Genomic DNA, 25,895 nt, shown 5'->3' with positions numbered 1-25,895 from the left:
GGGATTCAAATACACTAAGATATGAGCTTCACCTTTCGGGAGCTCACAGTCTAGTATGGGGCATTAGGAGAGCTTCCTAAGAGTGTCAGCTTGAATTTGCAAGATGCTTGGGGTGGGATGTGTTAAGGAAGATAGTAGCCCAACATAATTAAAATGTAGAATTTCTAGGAAGAAGTGACAAGATATCTGGTTCTGTAGTTAAGGCAGATTGTAGGGTCTTCAATAGCGTGCCAAGGAGTTTTAACTTTATTTTGTGTAAAATGTGTAACCAATGAAATTGAATAGAAAACAATATCAGTGGCATTTTAAAATTATTTTTAAAAGAAAGCTAATCAATGATAGTATGATATATAAATTGACGTAGAGGAGAGACAAAGGGATCTCAGGGAGCATCTGCATTAATTCAAGCTAGAAAGGAGGGCTTGAGTTGGGAAATGAGAATAGGTATATAGTGGAAGGGACTAATTTGAGAGGCATTTCAGAATAGAAGGGACAGAAGAACTTGGCAGCTAGTTAGGTATGGGGATGGATGGGGTAAAAGCGGAAAAGGGATCAAAGCCAACTTCAGAATCTGCGGAGAGAGTTAGGCGCTTGCTTCAGAAACCTGCATTTGGGGGGAAGTTGTGAAGCTGTGTTCTGTTCCACAGTCAGAAGGAATGGACAGTAGCAATGGGAAAGGGTAATGAAGGCAACAGACTGAGGATGGTCTTGTGATCCTCACATAAATGAGAGACCTAGGTCTCTCTGGCTTCCAGCCTCCTTGTCTGCTAGACTGCTAATTACAGATCTTTCATCCTCTCAACTCAGTGGAGTTTCCCTACCATCCGTACCCCAACCAGCTGCAGAGAGCCAGCCCTAAGCAGGAGGAATCCCAAGTTCAATCTGCTAGACATGTGTTCTTGGCAACACAAATTGAATTTTTAAACTACTTTTTCATGTGGGAAACTCATGGTGTTTTTTCAGTAGAATGCATATAGCATAATTAAATTAGGGATTAAATTGGCTTCTTTGGACTAACCTGAGTCACTATTGTTTTTACTTTGGTTTGGAGTGAAATTTCCAAAAATCTAAATTATAACTAATCTTACACTTCTCCATTACTCAAAGGCCCTGTTTTCATATTTGTGGGTCATCGAGGCCTTTTGCTTCTGTCTTTTCCTTCTGACTGCTTGCCTTTAGAGATTTCTCTGTACATTACAGCTATACCAGAGGACTGGAGCAAAGGAAGTTGAAAATCAAATAAGTTGATTTTTAATCATTAACAACTCTGATAAGAGTTGATTGGAGGAGGAATTATTGGCTAAAAATGAGAATTGGGGATTGTCTTAAGTTTTTATTAATCCGTCACTATACCCAGTTAAACAGAGATGGCCATGGCATCTTTTCTACTCTTTTATTTTACAAAGGGAATGATGAAAGGTGGAAACAAACAAGAAGAAGCGTGGATAAATCCATTTGTTAAACAGTTTTCAAATATCAGTTTTTCGGTAAGTGTGTTTTCTTAGCAACTCCTTCCTCCTCTAATAGTGGTCTATAATTTATCTTGATTTCACTCTTTTTTTAAGAATTATTTTTTGTCGGGCCAGGCGCGGTAGCTCACGCCTGTAATCCCAGCACTTTGGGAGGCCGAGGCGGGTGGATCACGAGGTCAAGAGATTGAGACCATCCTGGTCAACATGGTGAAACCCTGTCTCTACTAAAGATACAAAAAATTAGCTGGGCATGGTGGCGCGTGCCTGTAATCCCAGCTACTCAGGAGGCTGAGGCAGGAGAATTGCCTGAACCCAGGAGGCAGAGGTTGCGGTGAGCCGAGATTGCGCCATTTCACTCCAGCCTGGGTAACCAGAGCAAAACTCCATCTCAAAAAAAAAAAAAAAAAAAAAAAAGGAATTATTTTTTGTCTTCGAGTCCTTAGGAATGTATTTGATGTTAGGGTAAAATTGACCTCCGAACCTTTATTTTTATGGTTTCAGCTAAAAACTTCAGTTGCATGTCTTATTTTAAAACATTTTTAAAATTACATTAGACAATGAAAAGTGAAGCTTTATGATCCACTTGAATTTCACAGATAATGAAATAAAGTAAAATTCTTCATTTTTTTATTGTTTACATTGATAAATTAAGGTCTGTTAACATGCTGCATTTTCTTTCTTCAGAGAGACTCACCAGAGGAAAATGTACAAAGCAATAAGATGGACCTTTCTGGAGGTAAGAGAAAATTAAATTTGTTTCTATTCCTCATTGAGGGACAAGCACATCCACAACATGATTCTACTGAAAGAACCCTGATATAGGGCCAGGACAAGGGGAGACTGTGCTGTCCAATATACATACACATGCTCTGGTTAAATTAGTGCACGTGCCTTGGAAGTGCAGGCCACTGAACAGATCATTGATGGTATTAGTCAAATTACCTTACAGATAGTCCTGTCAAAAGGGAGTTATTCAGATTGGAGGGTATAGTCTTCTTCATTAGGGAACAGCATGTAGAAGGGCCTAGGTATATGACAGACTCTTAAACTATGCTAGAGAGATGGCAAGTCGTTCCATAGAATGGACAAGAAAAACAAAATTGGTGGGGGTTGCGGGCGTGGTGGTGGTGGTGGTGAAAGATCACCTGGATGAAGATGCTAGAAAATGAGGTAGGTGCTAAGTCATGAGGAGCTTGGGAATTTGAACTTTATTATTAAAATATGGAATTAAACTGAAGCAGGGGAATGGCCTGGTTTGGATTTATGTTTTAGAAAAATCATCTTAGTTATAGATTGACAGTATCTTAGAATAAAGAACATTGGTAGCAGGAGATAGACAAGAAGATACTAAAGATAGCAAAACCAGGTGGATACTTGTTTCAGTAGCCAGTAATTATTTTCAAAGCTCCAAACTAAGATAGCAGATGCGAGTAATGTAATTCATGGAGACATGGGATTTGGAATCAACAGAAGTTGATAACCAGTTTGAACCAATTTTTAGGCAGGTGAGGAAGAGAGTTTGATGAAAACTTAACCTGGACAGTTTAGTAGATGGTAGTGCTATTGGAGTCTAGTCAGGAGAGAGAAACTACACAGTAATTTGAACAGGAAAATTGTAATATACAAGGTTTTTTTTAAATATATTTTGAGGCGGAGTTTCACTCTTGTTACCCAGGATGGAGTGCAATGGCACGATCTCGGCTCACCGCAACCTCCGCCTCCTGGGTTCAGGCAATTCTCCTGCCTCAGCCTCCTGAGTAGCTGGGATTACAGGCATGCGCCACCATGCCTTCTAATTTTTTTTTTTTTTTTTTTTTTTTGTATTTTTAGTAGAGATGGGGTTTCACCATGTTGACCAGGTTGGTCTCAATCTCTCGACCTTGTGAGCCACCACACCCGGCCAATATACAAGGTTTTAACAATGAATTGGAGTAGCAATAGCAGATACAAGGGGAAGTCACTCAGTGAGGACTGACATAGCATGCCCAAGGAAGAGCCCCCTTTGTCTCACCATGGTGCCATGCCAGTAGGATTCTAGGAAATCCACCCTCTTAAGATACCAGTGAAAGCAGAGCACAGGAGAGGTGTCTTATACTATGAAGCTGCCAGAGGGGTTGCTGGTAGATGCTGCCAGCCACCAGTGAAGTGAGCATTGCAGGATCCTGGTGCTGGCAAAGCTACCTGTGCTGCAGGAGAGAGCAGACCATAACTAGGAAACCAAACCTTTCCTTCTACACCCTGTACCTGCAAAACGTCAGTGCCAGATGGCAAAGGAAATAATATCTATACAGGGCCCAAGTCCATTTTTTTCACAGAACAATCAGAAAGGGTGAAAAATTGGAGCTAGAGGAAGTAAGTCAGTAAGCAGCACTACTCACCTTCCATATGTACTTTTCTACACATACTTGTCCAGTATAATGACAACGCAACTCTGTATTTCTGCTTAACAAGATACTGCTTTCTTTCTTGCAAATGATGTGGTGTTTATCTCTAAACTGAGGAGATGAACCATCTAAAGGGTCATTGTATTTCTTATGGGCTATACAATCATCCCAGAAATGCACAGTTTGTTACCTAAAGACTAAATTATAAAAGTTAACATCTAATAACTTGTGAATAAGGTAAAAACAGGAAAGAAAATGCTTGGCCTATGCAAATTAACATATCCTTATGACAAACAATAGAAAACATTCAAATCTACTACCATTGTTATTTCTGTAATTGGCTGCAAGCCACCATTGGTGTCTGTGCTTTCCTCCCATCACTGCCTCTTCCTTTCAAGTTGAACCTCAGCTGCTCTGGGTTCTTTAGCTGGTGGAGTTAAGTGACCCAAACCTTCATTCCCAAAGGATCTGAGCCCCCAGTTGTCCTGCCTCTTATGGTTGCCGTCGTTTTTCATTGACCTTCGCTACTGGGTATGGGAAGTACTAAGAAGCATCCCAGAGAATCTCCTGGGTTCCAGACAGTCTTCACTGCCTTCATTTTGTAATCACATCAGTTACCCCAGCCAATAGACTAGTCCTTTTTTTTGCCTGCTAGTTCATATCAGAAGGCATGCAAAATGTCCAGGTAGTCTTCATTTTGCAGAGCAGAAGAACCATTGTTGTGGTTTTTGTTGGAAGCATTTTCTCTCTCAAGGACAAAGTTCTGTAAATCAGCAGTTGTCCGAACAGAAAGTGAGCGTTTTTTAAGTGGCTCATTAGGTATAATTATGAGAGAAGCCACTTCTACTTTCACCTTTTGATTCTGAGACCTACAAATTCTGGTAATGGGGGAGACACATACTACATCCCCCTAAGACAGATGTTAACCCTTTTAGGATGTTGTCTCCCAACTTGCTTTTTAACTGATTATTTAGTAAGCCTGTCAATTTGGTTAGCTACTTTCAGACAGTGGCATATGTGGTAAGCTCTGTTAATCCCATGGGCGTGAACCCAGTCCTGTATATCCTCTGCTGTGACATGAGCTCCTAGATAAGACATGATGGCTGTGAGGAGTGCTGCGACAGTGGAGAAGGCATTCTGTGAGGCTGTGGATGGCAGAAGCTTTACAGGCAAGAAAAACCCATGTCCAGAATGTGACCTTCTTCCTGTTAGGACAAGTTTCTGCCTCCCTCATGGCTCACTGAATGGCACAGAAGTTGCTACGATGTCATGCTGGTGGAACTTGAAGGAAATCTGCCCTCTGCAGTGCTAGGAAAAGGCATTCATAGAGAGATATTTCACCAGAGACATTCTGTGACAAAACCATTTGATGTGGGAGGGAGGGGAATGCTGAGAGAAGCTGCCGCTGAATGCTGTTGACCCACCAGGCAGTGGAGAGGCTGCAAGGGCTGCCCATACCTACCAAATGCACATGCTGGCCCAGGAAGCAGCACTCTTCCTCTTGCCCTGTCTCTCCAGCACCCTCTTCTGACAAAGCCTGAGTATCAGCTGGCTAAGGAAAAAAATGTAAAGGGTGCAGATATGTTTTCATAGAGCAGTCAAAAAGGGTGAATTTGGAGCTGAGATACAATAAATCAATAACTGGTCATTATTTGAGGTAGGAAATATAGGAATAGCAGGCTTGATAGATAAGATATTGAGTTTGAAAGTGCTCTGAAAACCACCTGTCATGATGTGTCCAGTAAACATTCAAAAATCTGAATGTGGCACTCAGAATAGATGGGGCTTGAGATATGAAGTGTAAAATTACATGTGGATGGTAGTGTAAGCCATAGGAATAGTTCGACTAGAGAGAGTTGAAGGATAATGGACCGAAGACAGCCCTGAGGAATAATAGCATTTAAGGGTGGGATCCTGAGCAGAAGTGGGACAAGTTTGAGTAGAATAATTTTTCAGAAGCCAAGTGAGTACAGAGTTTTGAAAAGAGAAAACTGGCTTTCAGGGAATAGATTTGACAACGGGGCTTAGGGGTAGTGATTGGCAATGGATCTACTAGAGGACTGACTGGTGGACTAAAGGGAGATTGCCGCATTTGACAGTTTCTTTTTAAAGAGATGCAGGAATGCAGAAGTGTTGGGGAATGGTTTGTGGAAAAGATGTAACATGCTGCTACTCTACTCTTTTCTTTTTTCTTTTTTTTTTTTTTTTTTTTTTTTTTTTGAGATGGAGTCTTGCACTGTCACCTGGGCTGGAGTGCAGTGGCGTGACCTTGGCTCACTACAACCTCCACCTCCCAGGTTCAAGCGATTCTCCTGCCTCCACCTCCCGAGTAGCTGGGATTACAGGTGCCCACCACCATGCCCAGCTAATCTTTTGTATTTTTGTAGAGATGGGGTTTCACAGTGTTGGCCAGGATGGTCTCAAACTCCTGACCTGGCCTCCCAAAGTGCTGGGATTACAGGCGTGAGCCACCATGCCTGGCCGCTACTATTCTTTCAGAAGATATTATTTGCATAGGCAAAAATAATGTGAATTATCAAGAAGGAACAGCTTGGAGAGAGAGACAGGAGAACTGGTTGGAATTGGTTACAGGATTAGATGGAGAGAGTGGGGAAAAGAGTTCACGATGGCTAGCTTGGGTATCATCAGTGACTTGTGACACCTTAACACAGAACAGAGGAGGAGGCTGTGGTGAGGATTATTGACATTCAAGAGAGGGCTTCTAAGTGTGAAAGGTGGATTATTCAGATACCAGATTTATATCTGGAACAGTACTTCTTAGCTGCTTTCAGAATTGTTTTCCTTCTGTTAAAATGCTTTCCTCTTCCACTTACCTGGAATGAGAGTAGTAAAGGTAAGTATTAAGGTGGTAGCAGACATCTCAAAGAACAGCAGTTGCAAAGAAATGATACTGAGATTTGAGGATTGAGAAAACGTCAAGGATGAGGAATAGGGAGATGAAAATCTGTGTTAAGAGTGACAATGAGGCCGGGCACAGTGGCTCATGCCTGTAATCCCAGCACTTCAGGAGGCCAAAGTGGACAGCTTACTTGAGGTCAGGAGTTGGAGACCAGCCTGATCAAAATAGTGAAACCCTGTCTCTACTGAAAATAGAAAAATTAGCTGGGCATGATAGTAAGTACTTGTAATCCAAGCTACTTGGGAGGCTGAAGCAGGAGAATTGCTTGAACCTGGGAAGCGGAGGTTGCAGTGAGCCGAGATCTGCCACTGCACTTCAGCCTAGGCAACAAGATCTTGTCTCAAAAAAAAAAAAAAAAGAAAAAAGCACTTACGATAGTGACTGACATAAATCATTTATTAAATGGCAGATTATCACAGTGGGTGCTGATTGTTTTTGTTGTTTCTGTTACGTATTAATGGAAACTTACCTGTATTATAAAACTCAGCAGATTAGAGATGACTCAAAGTGTCTTACGTGTTCTAAGAGTCTTTTTAAAATGAGGCTGGGCCCGGTGGCTCATGCCTGTAAACCTAGCACTTTGGGAGGCTGAGGCAGCCAGATCATTTGAGGTCAGGAGTTCAAGACCAGCCTGGCCAACATAGAGAAACCTGCTTCTCTGCTAATAATACAAAAATTAGTCGAGTGTGGTGGTACACATCTGTAATCCCAGCTACTCGGGAGGCTGAGGCACGAAAATCACTTGAATCTGGGAGGCGGAGGTTGCAGTGATCCAAGAAACCACCACTGCACTCCAGCCTGAGTGACAGCGAGACTCTGTCTCAATCAATCAATCAATCAATCAATCGAGGTTATCAGCTAGCCACCTTCTGTTTACTAGTCTATTTCAAGTTTTGAAATAGACTAGTGAATTTACTAGTCTATTTACTTGTTTCAGTAAAATAACAGTATCTCCTAATTGGAACTTCACTTGTGAGGAATGTAAAATTTATGAAATGCAAGTATATTTTTCACATATCCTTGACTTCAGTGAAGCCATTTCGGTTTGGAAAGTATTTTGCTTTTGTTGTAAATTTATCTGAAACCAATTGGGTTGTCTTCTTGTTTGATAACATAGTCTCCTGCATTTATTAGGAATGTTACAAGACAAACGAATGGAGATAGATAAACATAGCCTAAATATTGGTGATTACAATCGAACGGTCGGGAAAGGCCCTGGTTCTCGGCCTCAGATTTCCAAAGAGTCTTCCATGGAGCGCAATCCTTATTTTGATAAGGTAAGATTTTTTACTTTTACCTCTGACTTGACAAACCAGCACACTTAATAGCATAATTTTCACACTAATATTTTAAAACATTTTATATGATATAAAGTATTACAATCCAATACCAAATTCTTTTACTGGATTTTGAAGTTCACTGTCTTTTTATGTCTCAATTTAGCATAGAGGTTGCATTTATATTTTCTTCTTAATCCCATAAAATATGTTTGGCTCTTTTTGTGTGCTCTAGAATTAACACTAATCTGATCTCTTCTGTTTTCTACCTGTTTCCTGTTGATGCTGGAATGTCATGTGACTTCTCTTCTGTTCCTGCAATGATTTCTCCCTTCCACTTGTTTGCTTGGCTGGTGTTGCACATCTTTCTGTCTGTCCAATCAGGATGGCATTGTAGCAGATGAATCCCAAAACATGCAGTTTATGTCCAGTCAAAGCATGAAGCTTCCCCCTTCAAATAGTGCACTACCTAACCAGGCCCTTGGCTCCATAGCAGGGCTGGGTATGCAAAACTTGAATTCTGTTAGACAGGTAAGTCCAGATGTGTAATTTAGGCTCTCAGTTGAATGATTTGTATTAATAATAAGATCTCTCTACGTGTAGTTACATTGTTTAAATCATAGTACAATGTGGCAATGAGATGTTTGTCCCTAAGGAATCCCACTGTCATTTGTTGCTGGTTGTTTTCACAGAATGGCAATCCCAGTATGTTTGGTGTTGGAAACACAGCAGCACAACCCCGGGGCATGCAGCAGCCTCCAGCACAACCTCTTAGTTCATCTCAGCCTAATCTCCGTGCTCAAGTGCCTCCTCCATTACTCTCCCCTCAGGTAAATAAGCTTTCCTTACATTCTCCTGTTTACCTGCAAAAAGGACCTTGCATGGTTTCATATTTGAATGGAATGGCTAGCTAAGCATCATATTTATTGGCATCTTTGAGATTCAGCTAGTTCTGAATTAACTATTACTTTGGTTGTAGGAAGGGTAAGTCAAGGATAATTTAAATCTAAAATTTACTATTTTCTTCTGTAAAACATCTTGAGAGGAGGACAAAAGCAAAGTAAAATTGGCTGGTTTAAGATTCATCTCTGTCATCTTTTACTTAGCCCACGAAGAAGTATATGTAAATGGTCGGTTAGTGAGACAGACAAAGATTATAACCCCCAGTGAATAGTCCACAAATTTAACTGCTCTATTGACAACTTAAAACACACAGTACATGTAGCTAGTGTGAGTTATTTTATCAAGATCATTAACTTACTGTTGTGATCCTAAGGTTCCAGTTTCATTGCTGAAGTATGCACCAAACAACGGTGGCCTGAATCCACTCTTTGGCCCTCAACAGGTAGCCATGCTGAACCAGCTAAACCAGCTTTCTCAGATCTCCCAGTTACAGGTAAGGAGAGTCGTAGTCTTTCTTAATACACATTTATGGAGCATTTGCTGTGTGCCAAACACTAGGCTCTGTTCAGGACATAGTACAGTAAACAAAACTTGCGTAGTCATAGTCATCATGGAGCTTACAGTCTGTTGGGGAAGACAGATCATGAACATCTCTGAGGAATGTTTTGAAGAAGTGCAGGATGCTGTGAGAGGAGGCCTCAGACAGGTCTGCGGTGCTGGTGGAAGTAGAATGATCAGGAGGAGTTTCTCTGTTGAAGTGAAATTTAGATTGAACTAAAGACCGAATTTCAGGAGTGACTAGAAGCCAGAGAGTCCAAGGAAGAGATTGTACTAGATAAGGCGAGATATGTTGGCATTGGGGATCGCACCAGGCGTCTGTAGGTCCATCTGCTGTCGTCATTCGGGAGCACACAACTTTGTAACGGTGTCATAGTAACCCTCTTGCCATCTTTCCTCCAGCGATTGTTAGCGCAGCAGCAAAGGGCGCAGAGTCAGAGAAGCGTGCCTTCTGGGAACCGGCCGCAGCAAGACCAGCAGGTAGAGCCGGCCCTCCAACTCGCTGTGCTATCTTTGTGTTAATAAACTCTGCTTGTCTCCATTCTAACAAGAGATTCAGAATGTCTTTCTTAAAACAATCTTCCTAAGATATAATGAAGTATGTTGTTCATTAAGTCTGCTGGTTGTCCATGAGTTATGTTAACATTATACAGTGATTATTCACCTTTCTGCTGAGAAGAAAGTGAATTCAAAAATGAAGAGGAATGTGTAGTTTTCTGTAAAGACTTTTTCCCCCAAATAATTTTTTCCAATCATTTCATTGTTTTAAGGGTCGACCTCTTAGTGTGCAGCAGCAAATGATGCAACAATCTCGTCAACTTGATCCAAATCTGTTGGTGAAGCAGCAGACTCCACCATCTCAGCAGCAGCCACTCCATCAGCCAGCCATGAAATCTTTCCTTGACAATGTCATGCCCCACACTACACCTGAGCTGCAAAAAGGGCCATCACCAATAACTGCTTTCAGCAACTTCCCTATAGGTGGGTTTCTCCTTGGCCTAAGCTTTGGATATCACAGGCATGCCTCCTCCTCACTTACCTTTACAGCTCTGTTTCATCGTGAAAGCTACATTGATCTCTTAGCTGTTCCTTCTCAGACAGTTTCCATCCCCTCTCCTAGTTTTAACCCGCTCCATGTTCAGAAAAGTTTTCTCTCTCCATTCAGGAAAATCACACTATGTCTTTTTTTTTTTTTTTGAGACAAAGTCTTGCTCTGTTGCCCAGGCTGGAGTGCAGTGGCATGATCTCAGCTTACTGCAACCTCTGCTCCTGGGTTCAAGTGATTCTCGGGCCTCAGCCTCCTGAGTAGCTGGGATTACAGGTGTGTACCACCACACCCAGATAATTTTTGTATTTTTAGTGGAATTGGGGTTTCACCATGTTGGCCAGACTGATCTCAAGCTCCTGACTTCAGGTGATTCACCTGCATTGGCCTCCCAAAGTGCTGGGATTACAGGCGTGAAAATCACACTATTTCAAAAACTCCATACTCATTTAAAGTGCATTAGAATAAAGGAAACATTTCACTTTTTTAAGGCCTACCTGTCTTAATCAAGGCTATTAAGGGTGGGAAGGCTGATGTTCTTATTAGAAACATAATACCAGAGAATTTTTGAGCAGTCTGTTTTGGTGAAATAGCTGGTAATGGTCACAGTCACGTTTGCTAGTTCTCAGAACTTGAAGTTTTAATTATGTCTAAATATGTATAAATGATTGCTCATATAAATAAGAAAATGGAGGTAAGAAAGGAGATTGCCTTTCTTATGCATGCAACTCCCCACCTCTGTCCCACTCCTTTTTTTCTCTGTTATCTCTAGGCTTTTATTCACTGGATGGAGATTTTGGGTTTATATGTTTTCTTTTTCCTAGGTCTCTTTATTCTTGTGCCCTTGATTATATTTTGACCCTTGATTGTTCATGCCATGTTCATTTTGCTTTTTCTTTCTGTCTTTTCCCATACAGCAGTTTCTTATAAACCAGGTTTGCTGGTTGTTGGCCAGAGTGTTTGAAGACCTTTAGTTATCTGGCATGTTCTGGGCTGTGGGCAGAGGCTGGGACATGCTGTTGCCCCTGCTGCTGCCTCACTCTTTGGTTGAACTGGTTTGGCTCACCCTGGTATTACTACAAACTCTCACCGGGGACATAAATTGTACTTTGAGTCCTTAGGATTATTAGTAATCTCTGTGCATTTCCAGAAACAGTTCCCTTGTCAGTTACTACTGGGGGTGAATACTGTAGAAGCCATTTAGTGGTGGCCAGGTAATGTCAGAGACAACATTTAGTAGTGAAAGAATGATACCCAAGTACAGGGAGAAGTTTCTGTCTCACCACTGAAGGGAAATGGCTCTTCCTATTTGACTACACACTTGACATATAAATTGGGCCACATAAGGTCTAAGTGTAGGATTTCCTGCCCTGGCCAGCTTTTCAGTGAGGGATACTTCTTGATTAAGAAAGTCTGCTTGGCTCATGCAGATACTGATACAGTTATCTAAATTGGGCATTAGGCTATAGCCTGTTGGCCACATTTGGCCCACTGCCTGCTGTTGTAAGGTTTTGTGGGACACAGCCACATTTTCTCTAACCTGAGGTCTGTGGCTGCTTTCGTGCTGCACCAGCAGAGTTGCATGGAGACACCGGAACCATTTGGCCCACAGAGCCTGATATACCAGCCGAACCTCTGCAGAAAAAAATTATTAGCTCCTGATCTGATTGATGCGTCTAAGAGTAGCAAATTTAGTTGCCCTCTGCAAAACAGGCATGATATTAGAGAATTCACATTGTTAAAGTTTTCAAGTTTGTTAGACCTTAACATCACATGGACTCTCATCAGACCAGAGAATTTAAAACAGTTTAATTTGGAACTTTAGAGTAAGAACCTCCTGGGTTCTAACTTGTTAAATGAAGATTATAGCTCCCACTGTAAAGTCTTCATTTTTAAACAAGTGTTTTTAGGTGATTCTAATTTTAATAGTCCCTGGATTACTTTTTAAGAAAACTAGCTTAATAGTTTTCTAACCAGTGATCTAAGGTTGAAATTTCCATTCTTGTTCCAAGAGAGTTACCCAAGTTTAAGGTGCCTCATCAGGAAACGTCAAGTAAATTGTGCTTTAATATACGGCCATCTCCCCCTTAGGTGTAATTGCTAAGTGCAGGACATTTTTACTTTCGAATTTACAAGCAAAAGATAGCAACTGAAAGTGACCACAGATCTTCATGCATGGTACACTTGGGCAGTAGCTAAACAATTGCATTTTATTCAAAGTAAACTTAAAATTTGGCTTCCTTAAAACTTTTCTCCCTGTTGTTTCACCAAGGAATTGAAAAATCATCACAATTTTATGGTGAAATATTTTCTACATATCACTAAATTATAGTATTAATGGTTATATGGTTTGAAAACATTAGATTTGTTACCTTTTTTTCTAGGAAATAGAAGCTGTGCTACTAGAACGAGAATGTGCTGTATTTTATAATGTTTTGTTTTTTAATTTTTCAGGCTTGAACTCAAACTTGAATGTAAATATGGATATGAACAGTATTAAAGAGCCACAGTCAAGACTAAGGAAGTGGACTACAGTGGACAGCATTTCTGTGAACACATCTTTGGATCAAAACTCCAGCAAACATGGTATAAACTACATTGTTAATCTTACCAGAAAAACAAAGCAAACCTGCAGAATACCAGATTTAGGCCTTTATTTTATTTTAAATGTATGTTTTCAAAGCCAAATTATCTTAGAAATTTTCCTCATTTTAAAAAAGTTATTAAGTCTTAGTTAAGAGACTTTCAGATGAAAAGCAAAATTCACCTCTGCTCTGTTTTATAAAGATGAGATCAGATGATGCATTTTTAAAAATTATTTAAATTTTTGTAAGTGATTTTATTCTTATTTTATTACACTTATTAACATTTACTAGGCCGGGTGCAGTGCCTGTAATCATGCCTGTAATCCCAGCACTTTGGGAAGCCGAGGCTGTATCACGAGGTCAAGAGATTGAAACTGTCCTGGCCAATGTGGTGAAACCCCGTCTCTACTAAAAATACAAAAATTAGCTGGGCATGGTGGCGTGCGCCTGTAGTCCCAGCTACTCGGGAGGCTGAGGCAGGAGAATTGCTTGAACCCGGGAAGCAGAGGTTGCAGTGAGCCGCTGTACCTTTCCTGTTTAGCTATGTTTAGATACACCATTCTGTATCTAATGCCTACATAACTCAGTACAGTAACACCCTGTAGGTTTGTAGCCTAGGAGCAGTAGGCCATGTCATAGAGCTTTGCTGTGTAGTAGGCTCTGCCATCTCTGATGTTCGCACAAAAATGAAATTGCCTAATGTCTCCAAATGTAGCCCTGTTAAGTGACATTTTATTTTAATTAGTTACTTGGCAAGTAACCTTTCTGAACTTGAGGTCCCTCTGCCAAATGGAATTAATAATAGTACCTTTTGGGCTATTTCGTTTGTTTGTTTTGTTTTGTTTGAGACGTGGTCTCGCCTCAGTTGCCAAAGTTGGAGTACAGTGGCACAATCTTAGGTCACTACAGCCTTGACCTCCTAGACTCAGGTGATTTCCTCCCCACATCCCCCACCCCCACCCCCAGCCTCCCTAGCAGCTGAGATTACAGATGTGCACCACCACATCTGGCTAGTTTTTTTATATATATATTTTTAGTAGAGATGGGGTTTTCCCATGGTGCCCAGGCCGGTCTCAAACTGCTGAGCTCAAGTGATCTGCCCACCTCAGCCTCTGAAAGTGCTGGGATTACAGGTGTGAGCCACTGCATCCAGCCTAGATTAATTTTAGATTCGGGGGTACCTGTGCATGTTTTTACACAGGTATATTGCATACTGGTGGAGATTGGGCTTCCAGTGAGCCCGTAACCCAAATAGTGAACATTTTACCCAACAAGTACTTTGTCAACCCTTGCCACCCTCCCCCCTTGTGGAGTCCCAATTGTCTATTATTTTCATGTTTGAGTACCCATTAGTTAGCTTCTGCTTAAAAGTGAGAGCATACAGTATTTGAGTTTCTCTTTAGTTTACGTAGAATAATGACTCCCAGCTCCATACGTGTTTCTGCAAAAGACATGATTTCATTCTTTTTTAATGGTGGCCCTCTTGGTATGTTTTGAGGATGAATGAGACAATGCAGCTCAGGCCCTTAGCTATTGGAACAGAGTTAGACACATCAGTGGTCAGCAGATCGTAGCCATCATTGCCATTACTGCCTTCATCACTATCTCATCAGATCCCCTACCTCCAAGACAAATACATTTCTCTACGGTACATTTAGGTCCATTTGCTTAAACTGAACCTATCATGTATATTTTACATTTCATTTTCCTCATGTTCCTCTTGTGTTGTTTAATGAAATACAATTGGACCCCTGCTACATCATTATGTCATCTATTTCCCTTTGATTAAATGAAGTTTTCCCTAATCGAAATTGTTCTTACTAGAAAAAATATAATGTTTATCATCTCAGGTATAAGAATTAATCACTTGGAATGTGGTAATTATGCTTGCTTCATGTATCCTTGCTTCATATACAGCCATTACTTTATTTATGCCCCATTTCACTCCCAAGTGGCTTTAATTCTGCTTATAGAACAGATAATAGTTCACACAGATCAGATTGACAAGATTGAGGACACCAGAGCCAGAGGGGAAATGAGCACTGTGGAGATGCGCTGAGTCAGGGATAGGTCAGTGCCCGCCAGCGAGGGGTTAGAGGCCCTGTCGGGGGCCAGCGCCATCATCCCTGATACTTGAAGTCAGAGGAAGGAATGGGGCTGGAGTGGCATGCAGGGCTTGACTGTGCCGTAATGGACATTCATAGTGGGAGCCAGCCAGAATTGCAAGCCAGGTTCTATTTACATCCACCTCAAACTCAACATGAATGGCGGAGACTTGGTTTTCCCTTTCACACTCTCATTTCTTCCAGTGTCAATGGATGATACCTCCGCCCATGAAATGCCTGAAGCTAGAAAATGAGACTTTCTTTTTTTTTTTTTTTTTTTTTCGGAGACAGAGTCTTGCTGTGTCACCCAGGCTGGGGTGCAGTGGTGCAATCTCATCTCACTGCAGCCTCTGCCTCCCAGGTTCAAGCAATTCTCCTGCCTCACCTTCCCGAGTAGCAGGGACTATAGACGCCCACCACCATGCCCAGCTAATGTTTGTATTTTTGGTAGAGACAGGATTTTGCCGTGTTGGCCAGGATAGTTTCAATCTCTTGACCTCGTAATCCGCCCGCCTCGGCCTCCCAAAGTGCTGGGATTACAGGCGTGAGCCACCTCGCCCAACCACATTCTTTGTTTCATTTTTAAGAGAGAGTCTCCCTCTGTTGCCCAGGCTGGAGTGCAGTGGTGTGATCTCAGCTCACTGCAGCCTCTACCTCCTGGGTTTAAGCGATTCTCCTGCCTCAGCCTCCCAAGTACCTGGGACTACAGGTACGTGCCACCACATCCGGCTAATTTTTGTATTTTTTTTTAGTAGAGACCTGGTTTCACCATACTGGTCAGGCTGGTCTCGGAGTCCTGATCTCATGATCCACTTGCCCCAGGCTCCCAAAGTGCTGGGATTACAGGCATGAACCACCGCACCCAGGCTCTTTCATTCTTTCTTTTTAAACAGTTTATTGAGATATAACTTACTTTTAATTCAGTGGCTTTTAGTATATTAACAGTGTTGTGTAGCCATCATCACAATCCATTTGTACACATTTTACCTAAAAAGAACTCCTGAGCTATCATAGCCCCTCCGCGATTCTCCTTTCTTTCCTAGCCATAAAAAAAACTAACCTACCTTCTGTTTTCTATAGATTTGTCTTTATTAGACATTTCATTAAAATAGAAGTATATACTTTCTGGCCCTTTGTGTCTGGCATGCTGTTTTCCAGGCTCATCCACATTGTGGCATACAAACTTCATTCCTCTCAAGAGTTGTATTGGAACATACCACCGTTTGTTTATCCACTTACGAGACGTCTTCCTTTCTTCATCCCCCATATCCATCTGTAAATAGTGCCCATGCTACTTCCAAAGTACACGGTTTATGCATATGGATGACCCCTCACTATCTCAGGAGCGTCTAATGATCTTCCTGCTTGCATTGTTTCTCTCACCTCTAATTCATCTTCCACACAGCGGCAAAAGTGATCTCAAACAAATTAGATTGTATTACTTCTTGTCTTAAAACACTTCAGTATAGAACTGGCCAGGCATGGTGGCTCACGCCTTAATCTCAGCACTTTGGGAGACTGAGACAGGCAGATCACTTGAGGTCAGGAGTTCAAGACCAGCCTGGCCAACATAGCAAAACCCCGTCTCTACTAAGAATACACAAAAACAGCCAGGTGTGGCCCACACCTGTAATCCTAGCTACTCAGGAGGCTGAGAGACAAGAGTCACTTGAGCGCAGGTACAGAGGTTGCAGTGAGCTGAGACTCTGACTCTTTAAAAAAAAGACAAAACAAACAAAAAACTCCTTAGTGTGGCCTGCCTGCAAAGCCCTGCGTCCCTACATGAGGGTGTTGCAAATTGTGATGCCTTCAGGGACGGGGATATAAACATGGGTGGAGCCGGCGGGACAAGGGCCAGCTTGGAGTGCTAGGTCCTAGGGCTGATTGTAGCGTGCACCTCCCACCTCAGGACCTTTGAAACAAAACATAATGGGGCATCAGGGCCCGACTCCTTAATGTTACTCACTCTCCCACTTAGTTTTCAAAGTGATTTTGCATTTTCTCAAACATGTCACACTTTTTCTCATGAGGCCTTTGTGCAGGCTACCTACCACCTGGTATCTCTTCCCCAGCCCCTCACATGCTAGCTCTGCTCCTCCTTGCTACACACCCTCTTTCCCTTCTCCGTTCATTTGGATTTTGTTAGAATACAGTGTCACCAAGTGCAAGGACCCCATCCATCTGATTTGCCTTTCTACTTCCAGCACTTAGTATAGCGGCTGACACAGTTCCAATGAGAATGGTGTGTCTTCTGCTTGTATTAATAGTAAAGCATTTGTCTTCCCCCCCACCCCCAGATGGAGTCTTGCTCTGTCACCCAGGCTGGAGTGCAGTGGCATGATCTTGGCTCCCTGTACCCTCAGACTCCCAAGTAGCTGGTATTACAGCCATACAACACTATGCCCAACTAGTTTTTTTTGTTTGTTTGTTTGTTTGTTTTTTTAGTAGAGATGGGGTTTCACCATGTTGGCCAGGCTGGTCTCCAACTCCTGACCTTGTAAATCCACCCGCCTCAGCCTCCCAAAGTGCTAGGATTACAGGCATGAGCCATCGCGCCCAGCCCGCATTTGTCATTTTAACTTGTGTTCAAATATGTATCTAGAGAGTAAATCACAAGAAAACAAAGGGTCATCTCTAAGTGAAATCAAGTGCTTTTATGGGATTTCACACTTATTTTTGTAACAGCTATCTTTACCAGTGCTGTGTAGTCACAAGAAGGAGGAGCATAGGGTAGAAATATTAACATCCTGATAGAGAAAAGAGTATTGATCTCTTTTTGTTGCGTATAATCTTGTGGGCATAACGGTTTTCTGGATTTTCAGATCCACCTCTGCACTCACAGTGCTCCCTACCATGGTTCTTCCTTTATCACCATTTGGTCCCTCCTTCTGTGTTCCTCATTCATCCTCCAAAACAGGAATTTCCCACCAGAGAGTTCACCAAACTCATTCTCAATTTAGCCCAAAATACAAGTTTTTTAATGATTTGGAAATATTTTGTACTAATATTTTGGTCACTTAATGATGTTTATCGGCCTCATATCCTTGAAATGAAATTCACAGTAGTCATTTTCAGACATTCTTCAAATAAGACGTTAGAACAGGCATCCCCAAACTAGGGCCTGCGGGCCGCACGCGGCCCCCTGAGGCCATTTATCCGGCCCCCCCGCCGCACTTCAGGAAGGGGCACCTCTTTCATTGGTGGTCAGTGAGAGGAGCACAGTATGTGGCGGCCCTCCAACGGTCTGAGGGACAGTGAACTGGCCCCCTGTGTAAAAAGTTTGGGGACGCTTGCGTTAGAATCTCAATATAAAAGAGTTAACTCTAGTGAACGCAGATCCAGTAGAAAGTGGTCATGTTACATTTGAGAAAGTATAAGAAATAAATTTGATGGTGTATTTTGCTCACATTTCTCTGTTATTCTTCCCTTGTTAGGTGCTATTTCAAGTGGTTTCAGGCTGGAAGAGTCTCCATTTGTTCCCTATGACTTTATGAACAGCAGTACTTCACCAGCCAGTCCTCCAGGTTCTATAGGAGATGGCTGGCCACGTGCCAAATCGCCTAACGGCTCTAGCAGTGTTAATTGGCCACCAGGTAAAATTTTTTCTAACACTTTCGTTCATGAGACTGTGTTTCCATTAAGGTTTTGTTACATCTGGACTTACTACTGATGTAGCCCAGATCGGCGTGATTAGACTGACCTGTGCGGATGAAAAGGAATGCAGAAGTGATAGAGGAAAAGTTAAGCATGAAGTCTTGGGCAAGTGAGTGTGTCAGCCTGTTCCCTATGCCTTTATGCTCAAGCAGCAGAGGTAGAAGTGAGTCCCATGGACCAGCATGAAGAATTCTATTAAAAACTTTAATTCATTATTTCTCTTAAGTTGTGTCAGGGAGTAACTTGCAGTGTTTTCATTTGTACATAGGAGTTAGCAGAAATGCTTCTATGTCCTGCTTTGTCCTACCTGAGTTGCAGTAGCTTTGATTTGTCATAAAGCACTTTTAAATGTTACTGTTTAAGAATACAGGAATCCACAGCCAGGCACAGTGGCTTATGCCTGTAATCCCAGCACTTGGGGAGGCTGAGCTGTGAGATCACTTGAATCCAGGAGTTCAAGGCCGCAGTGAGCTATGATTGCACCACTGCACTCCAGTCTGGGTGATAGAGCAAGACCCTGTCTCAAACATACATACATACATTTACACACACACACGTGTATACATACAAGTACACACGCATATATGAATATATATGTGTGTATGTGTATATTCACATTCAGAGAGATGATTTCAGTTTTAAAAACTTGCAAGTTCTTTGTAAAGAATAGCTCTATAATACTAGTTATATCACTGAACCATCCTCTTAGAGTGTTAGTATAAATTGGAAAATATTTGAGAATTGCATAGGATTTAGGAATAAAGGTTTTGGATATCTAATAATGGATTTTAAAATGATGATTAAGCTTTGAACTAATTTTAAATTTCCATTTCCAGAATTTCGTCCTGGTGAGCCATGGAAAGGTTATCCAAACATTGACCCTGAAACTGACCCTTACGTCACTCCTGGCAGTGTCATAAACAATCTTTCAATTAATACTGTGCGGGAAGTTGACCACCTCAGGGACAGGAACAGTGGTACGTAAGGGTGCAGATCCATTTCTGAGTGAGAATTAACAACACAGTTTAAGAATGGTTCATGTAGTACCAGCTACTCTGGGAGACTGAGACAGGAGGATCGCTTGAGCCCAGGAGCTTGAGGGTAGCCTGGGCAACATGGTGTGGGACCCTCTCTCTTTAAAAAAAGAAGAATGGCAAACAATTCTCTATTTTCCCATAGGTGGCTTTTTAATTTGGCTACTTTTTAAATGATGAGGATTTCATCATCCTTAGCATGGCAAACATGTATATTAATTTAATAAGTTAACACGAAGGACCAGCAAACCTTTGCTTTCCAGTAATCGTATTAACTGAATGAAAAAACAACAAATGAAGTTATATACTAACTTTATACTGAGTTACAAGATTATGATTATTTAAAAAACAAGACCTTATACTTACTATTACATGTATTTATATACTCGGAATATTGAAGGACTTTTGTCTGGAAGAACAAATTAAACTGTCTCAGAGAGTAAGAATATGACCAATTTAAGGATCCCTGCAGTCCAGATGTGCTTTTTAATTGGTTAGCAAATAAAATTATCATATTACCTGCCACAGGGTTACTTTTCACCTCAAGGCATTTACATGTGTTTCATCCATGATTTTGTACCAGAGGACTGTTAATGAAATGAATTTTTTAGATATTAAAAAATACTTTCTTTTTAAAATACCGTCTATACTTTTATCAAGCAAATGTGAAGCAGCCATGTTGCCTTAGACGTGTAAATTGCTGAGGTAGCAAGTGTCTTTGCACCAGTGGAGAAGATTCCTCAGCATTGTGAAGTGTCTGTATTTCACAGACGGCTCTGCCTCGTTGGGGGGACACTAAGCCAAGCATAAATTCTCATAGTGTGGGAGTTAATTGAAGAATCTGATGGCCTATAGAAAGGCTCTGAAAGTCAAGAGAGTTTGGATTTGATGTTAAAGCAAAAAAGAGCATTGACGGCTTTGAGTGGAAGAACCTTTAAGATGGGGTAATTTGGCTGTGGTCAGCAGAGTGGTTTGGGTTGGTAGACCAGTCAGGAAACTGGTATAGTAATCCAGATGGTGGTCAGGTCTAGAGCTCAACTAGAGTAGTACTGAAGGGGGTTTTGAAAATGGAAAGCAACACCAGGTTTGGGAGCCTGAATATAGCAAGTAATGGAGAAGGCTGAAGGCTCAGCTCACTGGCAGTGCCTGTGACTAGGTGCCTTAGAGAGCAGGCTAGCCAGTAAGAAGTCCCTGGATCTCAGGGGCAAGTTAGGAGCAGCAAGACTCAAACCTCCTTTTAGACCCAGTGCTGGGAAGCAGAGCCCAAGTGCTGTCTTGAGTGGCTGGACCTCATTGATAGAATGCATCCTCAAAGCCAGTGAGGACAAAATCAGAGGGAAAATGCCTGTGCTAAGCCAAGGCAGAGACAGCTGGCGAGCTCGCTTAGCATCCTCTTTTGAAGGCAAGAAGGAAGATGTCTTCAGGCATCATCTTGTTTCCTTTCTTGTGGCATACTGTTAGACCTCGATTTCTCTGGAAGCTTTTGCTTTTTCTTAACCTCCACATTCCTTGCTCTGGTGGCTGATTTTACTCTTCCCTCACACAGGGTCATCCTCATCCTTGAACACCACGCTGCCTTCAACTAGTGCCTGGTCATCCATTCGTGCCTCCAACTACAACGTTCCCCTCAGCAGTACAGCACAAAGCACTTCAGGTGGGCCTCGCCTTCACTCGGGAAGGGAGGGTCATAGCCAAGGCCACAGCTGTTGTTTTAATGCCCTCTTCTTTTTGTCCATAGTCTTCTCAGGGAGTTAAGAGGTTCTGTTTGTGAGCCTGGGAAATTATTTTCTATCATCGTTTATTCCTTTTTAAACTTACTGTACCCAGTGGTCATCTACTAAAATCAGTTTTCACTGAACCACTGTCACTCATCTGAGAGCCACAGCAGCTCTGTAATTAAATGTAATTTAATCCAAACTAGTTTTCAGACTATCAGTGAAGGACCTTAAAAAAAAATTGCCAGTCCTCATAGACTGATACTTTTGTAAAATACGGTAAACATGAATTCCGAATTGCTAGGAAAATGATGGCACACTTGAGAGTTACAGGAACGTCAGGTTGCTTTCGGTCTACACATGTGCACTCTGAATTTCGGGACTCATCCTGCGGCAGATTAATATGCAGCTGTGTTGAGACTGCAGCCACACCCTGAGTAGCACTGACCTAATGCACACACACTTAACCTAATGCACACGCACTTACTTAACTTTGTAAGTTAAGTAAGAAAAGAGTTGATGGTGATGGAAGATAGGAATTGTTCCCCTCCTTGCTGTCCCCCCATACTTTTAGCATGACAGTTGATGTAGTTTACTGTGTACCTGGTCCCTGCGTACTCACTCATGTCCCCATTGCTGCAAGGCCGTGTGCATCAGGAACAGGCCTTGCTGTCTTTTTCTTTTCTCTCTTTCCTTTCTTTTTTTTCTCTCTTTTCTTTTCCTTTCCTTTCCTTTCTTCCTCCATTTTACTTTCTTTTCTTTCTTTTGCCATGCAGGCTTCCTTTTGAATCTGGCTCTACATTGGACCCATAAACAAATTACTTACCCACTCTGTCCTCAGTAGACTGTGTTGAGATCACAGAGAGCAAATGCCAGGTGCCCAGCAGCCAATGCATGGCACAGAGAGGCAGGCACCCTGTGAAGATCTCCTGTGACAGCTCCCGAGATGGGGCTGTTTTGCAGTCCTTTCTTCCCTGAGTAAACAACAAAGTTCTAAAATTCATTTGAATGGCCTGTCTATGACTTTCTTGAGTGACTCAATTATGGTTATTAAGAAGTTCACAACTGCTATTTTAGAGCAATTCAAATTGTTTTCCATTTCAGTTAGAGTACAGTTTTGGACACTGGCCTAAGAATTTCATAGGTCTTAAAACTATTAATAACAGATGAATGGCTTGAGTGTTTTGAGGGAGGGAAGCAGTTTCCTTTGGGCTGATTTTCTTTTTTCTCAGTGTAGTTTGATTTGGGGGTTTTAATAGAGTTTCTTCTGTTTGTTAGATTTGCTTTCTATGGGAGAATGGATGTCCTTACTTAAATTTCCTCCTTTCTTAAACATTATTCCTATTCCTCCCCTCTCCATTTTTTTTCCGCCTTTGAGTAGCCAGAAATAGTGATTCCAAATTGACATGGTCTCCTGGTTCAGTTACAAACACCTCTCTGGCTCATGAGCTGTGGAAGGTCCCTTTGCCACCTAAAAACATCACTGCTCCGTCCCGCCCACCTCCGGGACTGACTGGTCAGAAGCCACCCTTGTCTACGTGGGATAATTCTCCCCTTCGTGTAGGTGGAGGATGGGGAAATTCTGACGCCAGATACACCCCAGGTAAGATGCAGTATGTAAGGTGGTTTTCTGTGGTTTATTTACAGAACTCTAGCCCGTACTAACAGTTGAATTTACTTAATAGAGACCTGAACAGTAGACTGTTGCGTTACCCTCTGTCAGGTGGAATGAGAACTCAAAGAAATGATCCACCCCAAGACACACAACAGGCCACAGTAAACTTAGTGGAGTGGGAAGCTCCATTGTCTCAGAAATTCCTCAAGCCTACATCTTAAAATATGTAGTAACCTCCTGCTCGTGGCAGGCTTAAACCACATCACATGGCACAGAAGCCAGTATTGGGCAAGTCTGGAACTGGACCTTGAAGAATAGGGCCTGTTTGGGTGGTCGCTTGGCCTTTATTCAACATGAACATTTGAGAGTGAGAGAGTGTGCTGTTGACTAATCATACAGGGCCAACAGCCATAAGCCAGAAGGCCCCGGCCAACTCTCCTCATTCTGTAAATGGCTAGCATTGGCATCATGTCCTGCCTGCACCAGCTCCACACCATACACACACACCCCCAGATTAGCCTAGCAGTTTCCGCAGTAAATAGTCTTATCCTTCACTCTACCTTGCTTGCAAACTATACCAGACGCTCCCATCTTCAAGTTGAAAATGAGTAATAAAACCTCATCAGTATTTTCTGATCGAATGTATAATTTCTGATCTTTAGACGGGTGACTGGCTGTAGGAAAACTTGCAGCTTTTCCTTTGGGTGGGGGTTAATTCACAGGAAAAGAACACTGAAGTCTGTGCCAAGCTACCGAATGCAAGTTAACGTAACTGGTGTGGTGTGAGTAGTTTTTGCAGGCCACAGACGTCTATCTGGGTGCCAGCTAAGACTGGCAGCACACAGCGAAGGGTGCTAGTGAAGGTGGTCAGGAGCCTACCCCAGGGAGCCTTGATGCAGTTGAGTGGGATCAGGAAACCTGTAGGAGTAAGCCAGGTGAAGCTGAGGGGCAGACTCTGCCAAGGCCCAGACACCTGAGAAAGCACAAAAACTCGCGTTGGAGTAATGAGAGGATTGTCGGGGATGGGGAGGATTCCTTGAGAAGTGGATAGGCGTGAGCTGTGTCATGGAATGGTCTTTCCAAGCACCCTAAAGTGTTTGTGAGGTGCCATGAGTCATAGATGGGGTCAGGGGTGAGGCTCTACTCCCAGGGGGAGAGTGGATGCCACGGAGGCCCAGCAGGAAGGCCAGATGGGGAGCCCGTGCAGTAATCCAGGTGAAAACAGGGAGCACCTGTGCCATGGCAAGTTCTGGAATCCCCTAAGGCTTCACGCCCTGAAGGAGATACAGGCAGGGAGGATTCAGACGTTACTGAAGCCTTCCCCAAGTGGTATCGTTTGAGATGCTATTAGCTCCTATCAATGAGAAGATCTCAAAGAGGACTGCTGGGTTTTATGGCTCACTGCCCTCCCACGTGGTAAGCTGGGAGCCATTCTGAGCTCACTCTCCCCAGAGGCAGAGTCCCCTGCCATGGAATTAATGCCTGGCCATGGCTAGGGGGAGCTCAGATTGTGAGCCTAGGGAGAAAACATCCTTATAGAAGTGCAAGGAAATAAAGGAGGCCAGGAGGCTAAGTGATCTGCTGAGTAACTCTAGCTGTATTCATCCAGCCCTGGAAAACTCACTTGTCCTTTTTTTCCTCATTTAGGTTCCAGCTGGGGTGAGAGCAGCTCAGGGAGAATAACAAATTGGCTTGTTCTAAAAAACCTTACACCTCAGGTAAGGATACCAGATAACCCTGGTTTATGTGGCTGTGTCAGGGAGCATGGGAACAGAGGTTCGGGTCTGGGTGTGAGGCGAGGGCTTCTAGGTGGTAGTGAGCCCAGGCAGAGGAGGTACCAGAGGACTGGTCTGTAGACCGCAGGCAGGCTCTGGTCAGATCCAGTGGTTCATACCGTAATGTGCCTGGGAACCAACCAAAAATACAGATTCCCAGGTCTCACCCAGAGACTGAGTCAGTAGATCTGGGCTAAGAGCTGGGACTCTGCATTGGTTTGAGGGCCTGCAGATGAATTTGACACAGGTGGTCCTTATTCACATGTGGAGAAACCCTAGTCTGCCCCAAGGTGAGAGCATTTTCTTAGCCCCTGGCCTGCCCCCTCCTCTGGAGGCTGGGTGTTAAGCGCCCACCTCCTCCTCCCCCAGGGAGCAGAGCTTTGATGGATGCTGTCCTCAGGGCAGGGAAGAGAGAAGACATGGAGTCATAGCAGGGACAATGGCTCATAAGGAATTGGGGATCTGGGGAGTGTCCAGGAGTCTAGAGGCCGGAAAGGGATGGCTCTGGGAGCAGTGGAGGTGGGGAGGGCAGCTCTGTACCCAGTTAGAGCAGTGAGTGTCAGTGAAGAGTAATGCCAGCACAGAGCCTCAGGGAAGAGAGAAGGGACAGCGGTGCAGCCTGGGACGGCCTCCCAGAGGACCCTCAGTGACCCCTCACTGGTGGTTCCCACGCTGTTTCCTAGATCGATGGCTCAACTCTGCGCACTCTGTGCATGCAGCACGGCCCGCTGATCACATTCCACCTGAACCTCCCTCACGGAAATGCTCTGGTCCGCTACAGTTCAAAAGAAGAGGTAGTGAAGGCACAAAAGTCTCTGCACATGTAAGTTGGCCGTTGGACACCTAGTTGGCA

The 25,895-nt window shown here is 42.9% G+C and overlaps 1 protein-coding gene across 9 annotated transcripts in view; it reads left to right on the top strand.

Annotated features, from left to right (window-relative positions):
• TNRC6A (trinucleotide repeat containing adaptor 6A) overlaps positions 1-25,895 on the top strand; it is a 219,020-nt gene that overhangs the window by 189,945 nt on the left and 3,180 nt on the right. For 7 of the 9 annotated variants that reach the window (XM_039477909.2, XM_074381912.1, XM_074381916.1 and 4 more), the window contains 15 exons: positions 1,407-1,487; positions 2,157-2,208; positions 7,911-8,053; positions 8,438-8,584; positions 8,746-8,883; positions 9,330-9,449; positions 9,917-9,994; positions 10,285-10,495; positions 13,014-13,145; positions 18,684-18,842; positions 19,740-19,880; positions 21,484-21,591; positions 23,034-23,255; positions 24,915-24,985; positions 25,726-25,865. In XM_039477909.2, coding sequence (XP_039333843.1) covers positions 1,407-1,487; positions 2,157-2,208; positions 7,911-8,053; positions 8,438-8,584; positions 8,746-8,883; positions 9,330-9,449; positions 9,917-9,994; positions 10,285-10,495; positions 13,014-13,145; positions 18,684-18,842; positions 19,740-19,880; positions 21,484-21,591; positions 23,034-23,255; positions 24,915-24,985; positions 25,726-25,865 — 1,943 coding nt within the window. The remainder of the gene's footprint in view (positions 1-1,406; positions 1,488-2,156; positions 2,209-7,910; positions 8,054-8,437; positions 8,585-8,745; positions 8,884-9,329; positions 9,450-9,916; positions 9,995-10,284; positions 10,496-13,013; positions 13,146-18,683; positions 18,843-19,739; positions 19,881-21,483; positions 21,592-23,033; positions 23,256-24,914; positions 24,986-25,725; positions 25,866-25,895) is intronic. The other 2 variants (XM_074381914.1, XM_039477911.2) reach the window with 1 other exon arrangement.

Source organism: Saimiri boliviensis, chromosome 12 (genome assembly GCF_048565385.1).
Source record: "Saimiri boliviensis isolate mSaiBol1 chromosome 12, mSaiBol1.pri, whole genome shotgun sequence".
NCBI lineage: Eukaryota > Metazoa > Chordata > Mammalia > Primates > Cebidae > Saimiri > Saimiri boliviensis.
The sequence above is the reverse complement of the archived record's forward strand: the minus strand, read 5'-3'. Positions and strand labels throughout refer to the sequence as shown.